The sequence below is a fragment of the Daphnia magna genome, unplaced genomic scaffold (assembly GCF_020631705.1).
Source record: "Daphnia magna isolate NIES unplaced genomic scaffold, ASM2063170v1.1 Dm_contigs134, whole genome shotgun sequence".
NCBI classification, from domain to species: domain Eukaryota; kingdom Metazoa; phylum Arthropoda; class Branchiopoda; order Diplostraca; family Daphniidae; genus Daphnia; species Daphnia magna.
The window spans coordinates 129,461-145,128 of record NW_025533136.1 but is presented as its reverse complement, the minus strand read 5'-3'; the positions used below and the strand labels follow the sequence as shown (position 1 = coordinate 145,128).

General features: G+C 41.5%; 3 protein-coding genes across 3 annotated transcripts; all 3 read left to right on the top strand.

Moving 5' to 3' along the window:
• Positions 1–478: 478 nt before the first annotated feature.
• Positions 479–1,077, top strand: LOC123467016. The gene has a single exon (XM_045167077.1). The coding sequence runs from the start codon at positions 500–502 to the stop codon at positions 992–994; it is 495 nt and encodes a 164-aa protein (XP_045023012.1). The 5' UTR covers positions 479–499; the 3' UTR covers positions 995–1,077.
• LOC123467022 lies at positions 1,028–3,274 on the top strand. Its single transcript, XM_045167083.1, has one exon. The coding sequence runs from the start codon at positions 1,028–1,030 to the stop codon at positions 3,272–3,274; it is 2,247 nt and encodes a 748-aa protein (XP_045023018.1).
• A 5,994-nt stretch (positions 3,275–9,268) lies between these two features.
• Positions 9,269–10,768, top strand: LOC123467021. The gene has a single exon (XM_045167082.1). The coding sequence runs from the start codon at positions 9,269–9,271 to the stop codon at positions 10,766–10,768; it is 1,500 nt and encodes a 499-aa protein (XP_045023017.1).
• Positions 10,769–15,668: the final 4,900 nt, after the last annotated feature.

The window sequence follows — 15,668 nt, the reverse complement described above, 5'->3', positions numbered from 1 at the left end:
TGACTCGGCAACGTCGCCCCCCTCCCCTCCCTCTGATCACAGCGTCAGTTGGTCTCGACTCGTTGGTAGAGAGAATACACGTCTGTATCGCTCTCGAATTCAGCCTCTTTCAGACTTCATTCTAGCCATCTAGGCACCATTACTGTTAACTATCATTTGCCCTATGGATTGTCAGTCGCAGAGCTGAATACTGAAGTGGCAAATCAGTTTCAGTCTCTCTCGACCAATAAAATATCAAGTGTCAGCATCTACTGCATTCAGCTTTATTCATAGCTCCCGAAACATTGGTCCTTCGAACCGGAGCTTTGAAATCTCAGAGTTGCTGACTCAACAGTCTCGTCAGAGAGACATCTCTTCATACATCTAGCCGACTGCTGCTCCCACAGACCTCATCACTGTGCAGTCTTCAAGTCATCTTCCGTTGAGTTCTCCCTGTACACGCAGATGTCATCGCTGTGCAATCTTCAAGCCATTCCGTTGGTCTCATACACGTGCAGGAATGGAGGGAGGAGCCGAAGCTGTCTTGATCGAGACTACAGAAGAGCCATTCGTGGACTTGGCGATCGCAAAGAAGAAACGGCGAACGTTACGGTCTCAGATTACCAACACCAATCGCCATCTCAACGAGCACATCAGGGCAGCTGGTTCACGGGGAGCAATTGCTGGTCTCGTACGACACCTCAAGGATCTACTGAAACGAGCCACGTCTCTCCATACCGAATTACTGACCATGGAAGATTCGGAGGAGAACGAGAAGATGGACGAGTTACATCTTAGATACGTCCAAGCGGTCGGTGAGACGATAGCCAATGCCGAGCAACATCTCGACTCCAGGAAAGATGAAGCCCCATCAGTTATCCAGCACGGAGGAGTTGGTGGTCGTCGTCGCGTTAATCAAGAGGAGGAACTCCAAGCAGCCCGACAACGAGCAGATGACGCTCGAAGCCAAGCAGAAGAAGCGCATAATCGAGCCGAGGAATTGCGCAATCAGTAAGAGGCAGCAGAGGAAGCACTCCTGAATCTACAGATGAGCGATGGGGATCCGGACCATCTCACTTCAGTCAGTCAACAAATTAATCACGCATCACTGCTAGCTACTAATTGGAAGCTTCGGCAGCGACAACAGAATATAGCTCCCGACGCCTGGATCGACAGCTATGCAGCGGGAAAGCTGAAGCCGACCAATTCAAATAATTCTAGGTCCTCTATCAAAGCGGATCTCGAGCCATACAGCGGTAGAGCGTTGGATTGGTTCGCTTGGGTGGATCTGTTCAGAGCCTTAGTTCACGACGCAGCCAAGGCCCCTGGTGAAAAACTGGCCCTGCTTAAACGTCATCTAAGAGGAGATTGCCTGGATGTCGTTCACGGACTTGGAGGAGGAGAAGGAGCCTACATTGAAGCTTTGGTCAGGCTGAAGAAGTCATGCGGACGGCGTGACGTGATGCGGGCAGCGCACCTCCAAGCCATCGAAAAGCTCGAGTTGAAGAATGATCCATCGGTCTTCAAGCGGTATGCCGAGAAAATTCGGACGCATTTCTTCGACCTCTCTCCCATTGGGGAGACGGCCACAGCCGACCTGATAGAGAAAGTTTGCCTCCGACTACAACTTCCCGACCGACTGGCCTGGAACGACGGCCGAAAAGGAGGATTGGAGACTCGGAGCCTGAACACGTTTGGAGGCTGGCTTTGTGATCGTGCCGCAGCCTACCAGAATGCTTACAGCATAGCCGCCGACCAACTTCAATCGACACCTAAACCTGTACGTTTTGCTGCCCGAACAAACCAGGTCTCTTCGAAGCAACATTCCGGTTCCTTCACACCGTCGAAGCCAGCCACTCGTAGTTTCTGCTTCAAGTGTGAAGGCGAGCACAAACTCGAAACTTGTGGAGATTTTAAGAATCTTTCCGTCGGCAACCACGTCGCGTTTTGTGCACGACATCGCTTATGTTTTGGTTGTCTAAAAGCCAAACACTCCGTCCGTTTCTGTTCTCAGAGAAAGCCCTGCAGCCAACCGAATTGCACCCATTTCCATCATCCATTACTGCATGAAGCCAGTCAGATCAGCGTTGACACTTCCGTCACCGCCAGGCCGTCCATTCTGCACATCGAATCAAGAAAACCCGGACGTGTGGCGATGGGGATGATGCGGCTTCAAGTTCAAAAGGCGGATGGAAACTGGGCACTGGCCAACGTATTTGTAGATGAGGGCAGCGATTCAACTTTGATGCGGCAAGGTTTTGCAAATTACCTCAATCTACGCGGAACTCGTCACCTCTTAACAATTATTGGAGCCGGCAACGTGATTAATCGTTATCCTTCCCAACGAATCACCTTCGTCCGAGACACCAACGGCGAAACCATCTCCATTCCCTGTTCCACTCTACCATCGGTGGCCAGCGACATCCCGGTTACCGATTGGCCGTCTCTGAAACAGCGTTGGAAGCATCTTTCAGACCTCCCAGTTACAGCAACCGGCGGAAGAGTCGACATTTTAATTGGAACGGATCTTTCTCATTTAGTCGCCGCCTTAGAGTCAAGAGTGGGTGCAGACTATGAACCGACGGCAACGCTGAACAGATTTGGATGGCTCATCAGAGGAGTGGTGCAAGATGGCACCATGGTTACCGCAGTTCGTGCACACACCGTCACTGGATCGTTTCAGTTGGCCCAGCTGACCGAAGAGATGAAACATTTCTGTGAAACCGAGAGCTACGGGACCGAATACCAGCTGCCAGGCATGTCAGCAGATGAGAAACGGGCCGTCTCAATCCTTGACGACGGAACACGAAAGCTGGACCTAGGATACGAAGTTCCGATAACATGGCGCGAAGGGGAGCCGGTTTTGATAAATAATCGTCGGATGGTTGAAGACCGATTCAGGAGTCTTCTACGCAGATTCGAACGTGATCCCCAATTTGAAGCGGATTATCGTGCCGCGATGAAGAAAACTCTCGACCAAGGTTACGCGTTCCGTCTGGCCGGGCCGGCCGCAGATGAAGCAAGATATTTTCTCGCCCATCATGGAGTCTACAAGGGGCCGAAATTAAGAGTCGTCTTCGACGCAGCAGCACCTTTCAAAGGGAAATGCCTAAACGACGCGATCCTGAGCGGTCCCGCTTTGCAGCCATCACTTCCTGCCGTATTGATCCAGTTTCGTGAAGGAGAAGTGGCCTGGACCTCCGATGTGGAAGCGATGTTCAGTCGTTTTCGACTACGCCCAGCGGATGCTAACTTCTTTTGTTTTCTATGGAAGGAGCCTGATTCGCCGGATTAAATCGTCTGCCGCATGGATCGACTCCCGTTCGGAGCCACTTGTTCGCCTTTTATCGCGATCCACACCAGTCGGAGAGCCGCCATCGACGCTGGAGCAAGAGAGAAGATCGTCGAAGTAGTAAAAGGAAAATTATACGTCGATGATTATCTAAGTTCATCCAGTTCGGTAGCAGATAGCCTAGAAGAAGCCGTCACAGTCGAGAGAGTCTTATCCAGCGCCGATCTACATCTACAATGATGAATACAGTGAATACACTGTTATACCATGAGTTTTTACTGCTATATGTACCAACAGGATCAAATATACTTGTAGTCAATGTGAATACACTGTTATATTATGAGTTTTTACTTCTATATGTAAACAGGATCAAATATACTTGTATTCAATGTGTATACAATGTTATATTATGAGTTTTTACTTCTATATGTAAACAGAATCAAATATAGTTGTATTCAATGTGAATACACTGTTATATTATGAGTTTATACTTCTACATGTAAACAGAATCAAATATACTTGTATTCACTGTGAATACACTGTTATACCATGAGTCTTTACTTCTATATGTAAACAGGATCAAATATACTTGTATTCAATGTGAATACACTGTGTAATTATGAGTTTATACTTCTACATGTAAACAGAATCAAATATACTTGGATTCAATGTGAATACACTGTTAAACCATGAATTTTTACTTCTATATGTAAACAGGATCAAATATACTTGTATTCAATGTGAATACACTCTTATATTATGAGTTTATACTTCTACATGTAAACAGAATCAAATTTACTTGAATTCAATGTGAATGCACTGTGATACCATGAGTTTTAACTTCTATATCAATGTGAATACACTGTTATACCATAAGTTTTTACTTTTATATGTAAACAGGATCAAATATACTTGTATTCAATGTGAATACAATGTTATATTATAAGTTTATACTTCTCCATTGTAGAAAGATTCAAATATACTTGTATTCAATGTGAATACACTGTTATATTATGAGTTTATACTTCTACATGTAAACAGAATCAAATATATCTGTATTCAATGTGAATTAACTGTGATACCATGAGTTTTAACTTCTATATGTAATAGGATCAAATATACTTGTATTCAATGTTAATACACTGTGATACCGTGAGTTTTTACTTCTATATGTAAACAGGATCAAATATACTTGTATTCAATGTGAAAACACTGTGATACCATGAGTTTTAACTTTTATATCAATGTGAATACACCGTTATACCATGAGTTTTTAATTCTATATGTAAACAGGATCAAATATACTTGTATTCAATGTGAATACAATGTTATATTATAAGTTTTTACTTCTATATGTAAACAGAATCAAATATACTTGTACTAAATGTGAATACACTGTTATATTATGAGTTTATACTTCTACATGTAAACAGAATCAAACATACTTGTATTCAATGTGAATACACTGTTATACCAGGAGTTTTTACTTCTATATGTAAACAGGATAAACATACTTGTATTCAATGTGAATACACTGTTATATTATGAGTTTATACTTCTACATGTAAACAGAATCAAATATACTTGTATTCAATTTGAATATACTGTTATATTATGAGTTTATATTTCTTCATGTAAACAGAATCAAATATACTTGTATTCAATGTGAATACAGTGTTATATTATGAGTTTATACTTCTACATGTAAAAAGAATAAAATATTCTTGTATTCAATGTGAATACCCTGTTATACCATGAGTTTTTACTTCTATATGTAAACAGGATCAAATATACTTGTATTCAATGTGAATACACTGTTATATTATGAGTTTATACTTCTACATGTAAACAGAATCAAATATACTTGTATAAAATGTGAATACACTGTTATATTATAAGTTTATACTTCTACATGTAAATAGAATCAAATATACTTGTATTCAATGTGAATACACTGTTATATTATGAGTTTATACTTCTCCATGGAAACAGAATCAAATATACTTGTATTCAATTTGAATACACTGTTATACCACGAGTTTTTACTTCTATGTATAAACAGGATCAAATATACTTGTATTCAATGTGAATACACTGTTATATTATGAGTTTTTACTTCTTTATGTAAACAGGATCAAATATACTTGTATTCAATGTGAATACACTGTTATATTATGAGTTTATACTTCTACATGTAAACAGAATCAAATATACTTGTACTCAATATGAATACACTGTTATACCATGAGTTTTTACTTCTTTATGTAAACAGGATTAAATATACATGTATTCAATGTGAAAACACTGTGATACCATGAGATTTTACTTCTATATGTAAACAGGATCAAAGATATATTCGAATTCAATGTGAATACACTGCTATATTATGAGTTTATACTTCTACATGTAAACAGAATCAAATATACTTGTATTCAATGTGAATACACTGTGATACCATAAGTTTTAACTTTTATATCAACGTGAATACACTGTTATACCATGAGTATTTACTTCTATATGTAAACAGGATCAAATATACTTGTATTCAATGTGAATACACTGTTATATTATGAGTTTTTACTTCTACATGTAAACAGAATCAAATATACTTGTATTCAATGTGAATACACTGTTATACCATGATTTTTTACTTCTATATGTAAACAGGATCAAATATACTTGTATTCAAAGTGAATACACTGTTATATTATAAGTTTATACTCAAAAAATAAAAAATATCAAGAAAAAAAGAGTTACATATGTAAACAGGATCAAATATACTTGTATTCAAAGTGAATACACTGTTATATTATGAGTTTATACTTCTACATGTAAACAGAATCAAATATACCTGTATTCAATGTGAATTAACTATGATACCATGAGTTTTAACTTCTATATGTAATAGGATCAAATATACTTGTATTCAATGTTAATACACTGTGATACCATCAGTTTTTACTTCTATATGTAAACAGGATCAAATATACTTGTATTCAATGTGAAAAAACTGTGATACCATGAGTTTTAACTTTTATATCAATGTGAATACACCGTTATACCATGAGTTTTTAATTCTATATGTAAACAGGATCAAATATACTTGTATTCAATGTGAATACAATGTTATATTATAAGTTTTTACTTCTATATGTAAACAGAATCAAACATACTTGTACTAAATGTGAATACACTGTTATATTATGAGTTTATACTTCTACATGTAAACAGAATCAAATATACTTGTATTCAATGTGAATACACTGTTAAACCATGATTTTTTACTTGTATATGTAAACAGGATCAAATATACTTGTATTCAATGTGAATACACTGTTATATTATAAGTTTATACTTCTACATGTAAACATAATCAAATATACTTGTATTCAATGTGAATACACTGTCATACCATGAGTTTTTACTTCTATATGTAAACAGGATCAAATATACTTGTATTCAATGTGAATACACTGTTATATTATGAGTTTATACTTCTACATGTAAACAGAATCAAATATACCTGTTTTCAATGTGAATTAACTGGGATACCATGAGTTTTAACTTCTATATGTAATAGGATCAAATATACTTGTATTCAATGTTAATACACTGTGATACCATGAGTTTTTACTTTTATATCAATGTGAATACACCGTTATACCATGAGTTTTTAATTCTATATGTAAACAGGATCAAATATACTTGTATTCAATGTGAATACAATGTTATATTATAAGTTTTTACTTCTATATGTTAACAGGATCAAATATACTTGTATTCAATTTGAATATACTGTTATATTATGAGTTTATATTTCTTCATGTAAACAGAATCAAATATACTTGTATTCAATGTGAATACAGTGTTATATTATGAGTTTATACTTCTACATGTAAAAAGAATAAAATATTCTTGTATTCAATGTGAATACCCTGTTATACCATGAGTTTTTACTTCTATATGTAAACAGGATCAAATATACTTGTATTCAATGTGAATACACTGTTATATTATGAGTTTATACTTCGACATGTAAACAGAATCAAATATACTTGTATAAAATGTGAATACACTGTTATATTATGAGTTTATACTTCTACATGTAAACAGAATCAAATATACTTGTATTCAATGTGAATACACTGTTATATTATGAGTTTATACTTCTACATGGAAACAGAATCAAATATACTTGTATTCAATGTGAATACACTGTTATACCATGAGTTTTTACTTCTATATGTAAACAGGATCAAATATACTTGTATTCAATGTGAATACACTGTTATATTATGAGTTTATACTTCTACATGTAAACGGAATCAAATATACTTCTATTCAATGTGAATACACTGTTATATCATGAGTTTTTACTTCTATATGTAAACAGGATCAAATATACTTGTATTCAATGTGAAAACACTGTCATACCATGAGTTTTTACTTTTATATGTAAACAGGATCAAATATACTTGTATTCAATGTGAATACACTGTTATATTATGAGTTAATACTTCTACATGTAAACAGAATCAAATATACCTGTATTCAATGTGAATACACTGTGATACCATGAGTTTTAACTTCTATATGTAAACAGGATCAAATATACTTGTATTCAATGTTAATACACTGTGATACCATGAGTTTTTACTTCTATATGTAAACAGGATCAAATATACTTGTATTCAATGTGAAATGTGGCGCACCAGCGCCAAAGAAAAAGAGAAGCGGCACCGTGGCAGCGAAGCAGACGAAAAAAAAGGACTTGCCGGCGACATTCTAAAAAGTGTAGTCCTGTCTTTTTCGCTGAGCAACAAAAAAAAATATAAATTCTTTTTCCATATTCAATCTAAAGTCGTTCTGTGTCTTATTTTCTTTCCGTGAAACAATATTGCGGATTCCCCATCCGTCACATTGGTGCCGAAACCCATTTGACGAACAATTCAGGTGACAAGTGGAAACAGAAGAAAATCTCTCAAGGTATGTCCCACTCTACTTAACGGCAGGCGGCCGTTTTCTTCTGTATGGTATACTGCTACTAGCCACCGAGTTCTCAATCGTAAATTATGAAATTTGTTAAAATCTAAGTGCAATTATCGAAAAAATGCATGAAAATGTCGGTTCCAAAAATCCATTTTGAGCGGCCATGTGCAATGCGGTACATTTCGAACCTACCTCCACCCGCAAACCAAATTTTACCATTTTTGCAATCGGGCGCTAAAGAAAAGAGAAGTTTTTCAAACCCTGCCTCTTCCACTCTCCTCTTTTCCCCCCTCTCTCTCCTCTGCCCTCTGCCTCTTTTTCAAACCCTGCCTCTTCCCACTTAACCTTTGCGTTCCCTTATTCATTCCATTTTTTGTTCTACTGCGATTATGTTTTCCTATTTGTTTAAATTCTAAAAAAAAAAAAAAGTTTTCTTGTTGAAATCATTGAATGAAAAGGTAGTGGTGGCGTACTAAACTAGAGGTATATAACTATATACCTCTAGTTGAGTAATCTGCCACGCGGCGTTCTAGTGATCAATGCACTTAATTACAAAGTAACGCATGCTTTAATTTACAAGTTATGAGGTAAGCATCGAACGTGAACTTTTAATCCAATCGAACTAATATTTCCGGAATCGTTATTTTACCAATTACCTATTCGAACAATTTATACGAACTCGAACTTATCGCACTACAATTAATCGAAATTTACTATCTATCGGACAAAACATCAATCCTATTCTTTCGGTACTACTCTTTACAACCAAACTAACGAATCTTTTACTCATTTACAGGTTTTTCGAACAAATCGAAAAACATATTCCCGTCAATTACGTGAGTCCAGCAAACATTCACTGGCCAGTTCGGATAGTTGACACTTTTCCCCAATCTCATTGATTCGTATACTCGCCGGCTGTTACACGAAAGAACTACGCCACCAAACGAAAATTACGCTATCGTATAAGACGAACTCCCAATACTGCTTCATACTCGCTAATTTCCCAGCATGGCCGACGAGGGCCAAGATCACATGGTCGACGCTCAGGCCCTGTTTGCCGCGCGGACGACAGCAAAGCGCAAACACACCAACGCCGTAAAGCGAGCCCGAACTTTAATAGGCAACGCCGCGTCTCGCGCCGACCTCGACGACTTTATGCCAACGCTAACTGATGCCTTCAACGAGCTCGTCGATATACACGAGCGTTTCGTGGCTGCTGCTAACCTTGACACTGAAGAACTGGAGGCCGCCCAAGCGTACTTGCAAAGGATCCAGCAGCTGCATAACACTTGCGTCGAAGCACTCAATCGCGTCCGTCAAGTGAGGGTTGGTCGTCAGGGATGGAATGTATCCAACAGCGGCCATGAACCTAATCGTTCTAATCCACGCGCCGACCAAACGGAATCGCTCAGCAATACCATTCAGTCTTACGATTCCTCAGGTGCTATTCAACAGCCTGAACCGCAAGATACCCCCAGCCATCTAAACGTACCTGATGAGAAATTTGACGCTACTGCTCAATTAACGGCAGCGAAAAAACGAAAGCTCGATCTCGAGTTCTTGTTGGTCCAGAAAAAAGTTCAGCAAGAACGAGAAGTCAAAGATTTGGCGACAAAAAACGAACGAGAACAAGAGGATCTTATGATGCGAATCCGTCGCGAATCGCAACTTCTTGCGGGCCTCGGAGCTGTAGCGTTCGAAGATTACCACTTAACTTCGTCTCCATTGCAAACTTATCAGAACAATCTGCCTAAGGCATTCGTGCCAACAAACCCTAACATCAGCGATATGAGTCATCAAGTTCCTGTTACGCCGCGTCATCATTCATCCTATCGCGAACCAAGGCTAGTAGTAGCTAAGTTTGACGGCGATCCCCGTAGATGGCCGAAATATGCGGCTGGTATTAAAGCCACTCTAGCCGACACAGACTTCGCGGAGTCAGTGAAACTGCTTTCGCTCCAAGAAACTTTGCTAGAGAGTATCCAACGAAGAATGGCACATATCTTCACTGGCGGCTATTCGTTCGAATCAGCGTGGGCTCAGCTCCAAAGCAAATACGGCGACCCAGCCTTCATTATTCAAGCGCATAATCAGTACCTCCTACAGCTTCTACCTTTCAAGAACGGTGACTTTGATTCCCTTTTTCACATGGCAACTGCCGTGCATGACGCCGTTTCGAGCGTAGGCCCTGAACACATCGATTTGTTCACTTACTTCACGGTAGTTGGCTCCCTCCACGTCAAGCTACCGATTAATCTTCATACTGATTGGGGCAAGTATGCCTACGAATTGAGACGAGTTCCATCACTAAAGGACTTTGACAGCTGGATCGACGCAATTGTTGGTGCGGAAGAGCTTCGTGGTGCCAAACTATCTTCGACGGGTAATGCGAACGCAGCAAAACCACCCGCTCCCGGTTCGACAAATAGAAACAACAGCAATCAAAATCAATCGGGCAGCAGCAACTATAACAACCGCAACCCAACTATCCTTGCGCAATCGTTATAGGATGTAGCAGTCTTCCCAGAATGTCTTGCCTGCAAGGAGAATCCAGGCCACAAGCTCGAGATGTGTAACGTTTTCAAACGAATTATTGTCAATGCTCGCGCCGCATTATGCGCCTCCAACAACCACTGCTTCAAATGTCTAATTCGCGGCCATTACACACGAAAATGCAGAAGACTAAACGCTGGTTGCAAAGAATGTGGTGGGCCCCACCATTCGTTATTACACGGAGCTGATCGGCAGTTTCCGGAATCATCAACCAATAAAGGTAACAAGCCTCACGTACTTCTCGTTAAATCCATAGATAGCGGTGTACGGCCAGTTTTATTGGGTATTGTTAAACTGTTGGTTGAAACATTTGACTCAGTTCGCACAACCTATGCTGTCTTTGATCCGGGTAGCGAAGCAACCCTCGTAACACGCAACTTGGCAAACTCGCTAAATCTGAAAGGTCCAACTTTGCTCGTTCGCTTCGGTTCGTTCTACGACTCGCTTTTAATCGAATCCAATGTATTAACGTTCAAACTTAGCTCACTGGATGGGAAACAAACCTTGGAGGCGTCCAACGTCTTAGTCGTCCCAAAAATTACTCTGTCCCGGCGTAAAATTGATTGGCCCAGTATCAAAACTAATTGGGAACACTTGTCTGGCCTCGAACTTCCTAGTATCGATTCGTCCAAAGTCGAAGTTTTAATCGGAATGGATTTTCCATCCGCTCATCGAACGCTCCGAGTCGCCTTACCGATCGAAGGTGAAGATGGCCCTACAGCGCACCAGACTTGCTTCGGTTGGGCCGTTGTTGGCAAAATACCTCGATGTCTCGTTACCGGCCCTAGTAAGAAGCGAAGCGTTAATTTAGGTTACGTACAACTCCACTCGTCGGCTTTCGAAGCTTCGGGAAACTCGCAATCAGCAAAGCCATGCAAAAATTCACCCGAGCCTCCAGCTGCTAACTCCATTTCCGACGAAGACGATCAAATGGTAGCCATCATCAATCGGTCTATGACGCGCTTAAAATGTGGTTACCAGATCGAGCTGCCAGTAAAACCGAACCACCCGTTAATTCCCAACAACAGAAGCCAAGCTCTTTTGCGTTTCTATGGACTTGAACGTCGCCTTCTTGACCCGAATATGCGTGGCCTCGCCAAACAAGACGAACAAAAGATAGATAATCTCATCGCTTCCGGCACTGTAGTCCTTGTGGATCGGTCAGAAATCGACAAACCGGCGGGTTTTATTTGGCATTTACCGCATTTCTTCGTCGTAAACAACAACAAACCGGATAAAGAGATTCGAGTCGTTTTCGACTGCGCCGCTCGTTACAAGGGAATATCTCTCAACTGTTTTCTATTGCGTGGACCCCAATCTATTCCTTATCTGGTTGGTATCCTACTTCGAGCGCGCCAGCATTCCGTCGCCCTTTCGGCCGATATTACTTCATTTTACCATCGTATCGGTGTTGACAAAAAACATCAGTCACTTAAACGCTTCGTTTTTCGCAAATTTGGCAGCAATTCTCCGATCCTCACGTACCAGTTCACGACGTTAGTATTTGGTGAAATTTGTGCATCATCTGCCGCCGTTCAAACCTTGCAACGCGCAGCGAACGACAACGTCCGTTTTCCCCACGTTGCCACCAGATTAAAAGACAATTTTTACTCCGATAACTTTTGTGACTCTTTCGAAACTGAGCAGGAGGCTTTAAATTTTGCGAAAGATGTGACGGAATCTCTCGCGTCTGGTGGTTTCGCGTTAACCGGTTTTGCTTCATCTTCCTTGCGAGTTATCAACAGTATACCAGCGCATCTTAGATCGACACCAATAGCGGATCTTAACCCGAACGCCTCGCCGGTTGACTTTATTTTTGGCATGGAGTGGCATCTCATCGACGACTCTTACAGAATCAGGGTAAAGCAAATGCCCGAAGTATCTACAAAGCGGGAATTGCTATCAGCCATTTCCTTGACTTTCGACCCTCTCGGTATTTGCCTTCCAGTGATGTCAGGAGCGAGGCTCCTGTTTCAACATATCCATCGATTAGAGCGCGAGAAGAAAATGCCTCGTGGCTGGGACCACCCATTGCCTGAAGAAGTTCTGGCAAAGTGGAAAGAATGGACGAAAGGACTGAACAAGCTGTCTCTTATGTATGTCAGCCGCTGCTTCCGCCCGACCGAATTTCCTCTCGACAAATCAGTGTTTACGCTAATTATTTTTGCAGACGCCTCATCAGTAGCATACGGAGCCGTCGCTTATCTTCACGTGAAGTACGGAAGCAGAACGCACGTCAGTTTTATTATGGCAAAAGGCCGCCTCGCGCCTCTCACCCCTATTACGATTCCGCGACTCGAGCTAAAAGCCGCCGTCCTGGCCGTTCAAATCTCAGCAATTATCAAGAAGGAGCTTCGGCTCATCATCTCCGCGACGGAGTTTTATTCGGACTCAGAAATAGTGCTACATCAGTTGCGCACCAGCCGCCCTCGTCAAACAGCGTTCGTCACGGCAAAAAGAAATGAAATTCTTGCACACACGTCGGCAGACCATTGGCATTATGTCTGCAGCGAAGACAATCCCGCGGACGCTTGCACACGGGGCGTTGTTCCAAAAGATTTTGGGCCAGACTGTCAATGGATCACCGGACCTAGGTTTTTGTCGGATCCAGCGTTCGTCCCAGTAGCGTTCCATCCGCCTTCCGTTTTTGATGATGATGAGACGGAGCAAGTCGTTAGTGTCGGTCAGCTAAGCGTGGTATAACCATCTCGTACCCGTCGTTTCTCGTAGTATCTAAACTAATTGCTCAAAGTACCCAGCTCAACATCTTGAAACGTGATGTCGCCCAAGCGCTACGGACTGACCCGGATTCCGTCAAGGAACCAACCGCCGATGAGCTTGCTAATGCCTTTCGCCTCTGCCTAGCCATCTCGCAAGAAGAGGCATTTCCGCGCGAGACCGATGCTCTGGCAAAGGGCGCCTCGATTCCCAGAAATTCGACCCTGAAGCGAGTGGGGCCATACATCGACCCCGTCGACGGTTTATTGAAGGTAGACGGGCGGCTTCAACACGCAGAGCTCCCTGCTCGTACTCGTCATCCAATCATCATAGCAGCAGACCACCACCTCTCCAAACTGATAATCGAAGATTGTCATTTCAGAGTCCACCATTCTGGCGTGGAACATACGCTGAGTGTTGTGAGGCAAAATTTTTATCTTCTTCAGGGACGAAGAGCGATCCGCCGAACCCTTGGAAAGTGTGTGAAATGTAGAGTCCTTCATGCGCTGCCACAGGCTCCTCGAATGGCCAGTCTACCGAAAGAACGCCTCCAGGCATTTACCCGCGTATTTACTAACATCGGCTTGGATTGTTTTGGTCTCTTTCAGGTCGTCGTCTGTCGGCGAACTGTTAAAAGATATGGTTTGCTAATAACCTGCCTCTCCACTAGGGCCGTGCACCTAGAGGTACTAGACACAATGGATGCCGACTCTTTTATAATGGCACTGCGCCGCTTCATCTCCCTCCGCGGTCACCCTAAAGTGATATTCAGCGATAATGGCACAAACATCGTCGCGGGAGAAAAGGAGCTGCGAGAAGGAATCAACAACCTAAATTCTGTTCGGGTTACAACTAAGATGATTGACCGAGGGATCGATTGGCGTTTTTCGCCACCGTCAGCACCATCGTTTGGTGGCATTTGGGAGAGACTAATTAGTTCAAGCAAGAAGGCCATGAAGGCCATTCTGGAAAATCGATCCGTCACCGACGAAGTTCTGCGGACAGTTTTCGCAGAAGTCGCGTCCTTGTTGAACTCCCGCCCTCTAACGAACGTCCCGACCGACCTGGCAGAACCAGAGCCTCTCACTCCCTTTCACTTTATCTTGGGCTGTGCAAATCCACACCAGGCCCCTGACTCTGAAAGCGCCTTTGACGGACTCTCAAGAAGAAAATGGAAGCAGGCGCAATTCATTACCGACCAGTTTTGGAGACGCTGGATGCGTGAGTACCTGCCCAGCTTGATTGAAAGGAAGAAGTGGGACAAATCGGTCCGACCGCTCCGTGTCGGCGACAACGTCTTGATAATGGACGAAAACACTCGAAGAGGAGAGTGGCTTACTGGACAGATAACAAAAGTCTTTCCCAGTAGCGATAACGTTATAAGGAAGGCTGCCGTCAAGACCGCTCGATCCGTACTAATCCGCCCCGTTCTTAAATTATGCTACATTTCAGGTCCTCGCCCGCAGGATTGATTCCGCCGGCCGGCCGGACTGTGGCGCACCAGCGCCAAAGAAAAAGAGAAGCGGCACTGTGGCAGCGAAGCAGACGAAAAAAAGGACTTGCCGGTGACATTCTAAAAAGTGTAGTCCTGTCTTTTTCGCTGAGAAACAAAAAAAATATAAACTCTTTTTCCATATTCAATCTAAAGTCGTTCTGTGTCTTATTTTCTTTCCGTGAAACAATATTGCGGATTCCCCATCCGTCACATGAAAACACTGTGATACCATGAGTATTAACTTTTAAATCAATGTCAATACACCGTTATACCATGAGTTTTTACTTCTATATGTAAACAGGATCAAATTTACATGTATTCAATGTGAATACAATGTTATATTATGAGTTTATACTTCTATATGTAAACAGAATCAAATATACTTGTATTCAATGTGAATACACTGTTATACCAGGAGTTTTTACTTCTATATGTAAACAGGATAAACATACTTGTATTCAATGTGAATACACTGTTATATTATGAGTTTCTACTTCTAAATGTAAACAGAATCAAATATACCTGTATTCAATGTGAAAACACTGTCATACCATGAGTTTTTACTTCTATATGTAAACAGGATCAAATATACTTGTATTCAAAGTGAATACACTGTTATATTATGAGTTTATACTTCTACAT

Coding starts and splice junctions, on each gene's coding strand:
- LOC123467022 (XM_045167083.1), top strand. CDS start 1,028: ATGAGCGATGGGGATCCGGACCATCTCACTTCAGTCAGTCAACAAATT.
- LOC123467021 (XM_045167082.1), top strand. CDS start 9,269: ATGGCCGACGAGGGCCAAGATCACATGGTCGACGCTCAGGCCCTGTTT.
- LOC123467016 (XM_045167077.1), top strand. CDS start 500: ATGGAGGGAGGAGCCGAAGCTGTCTTGATCGAGACTACAGAAGAGCCA.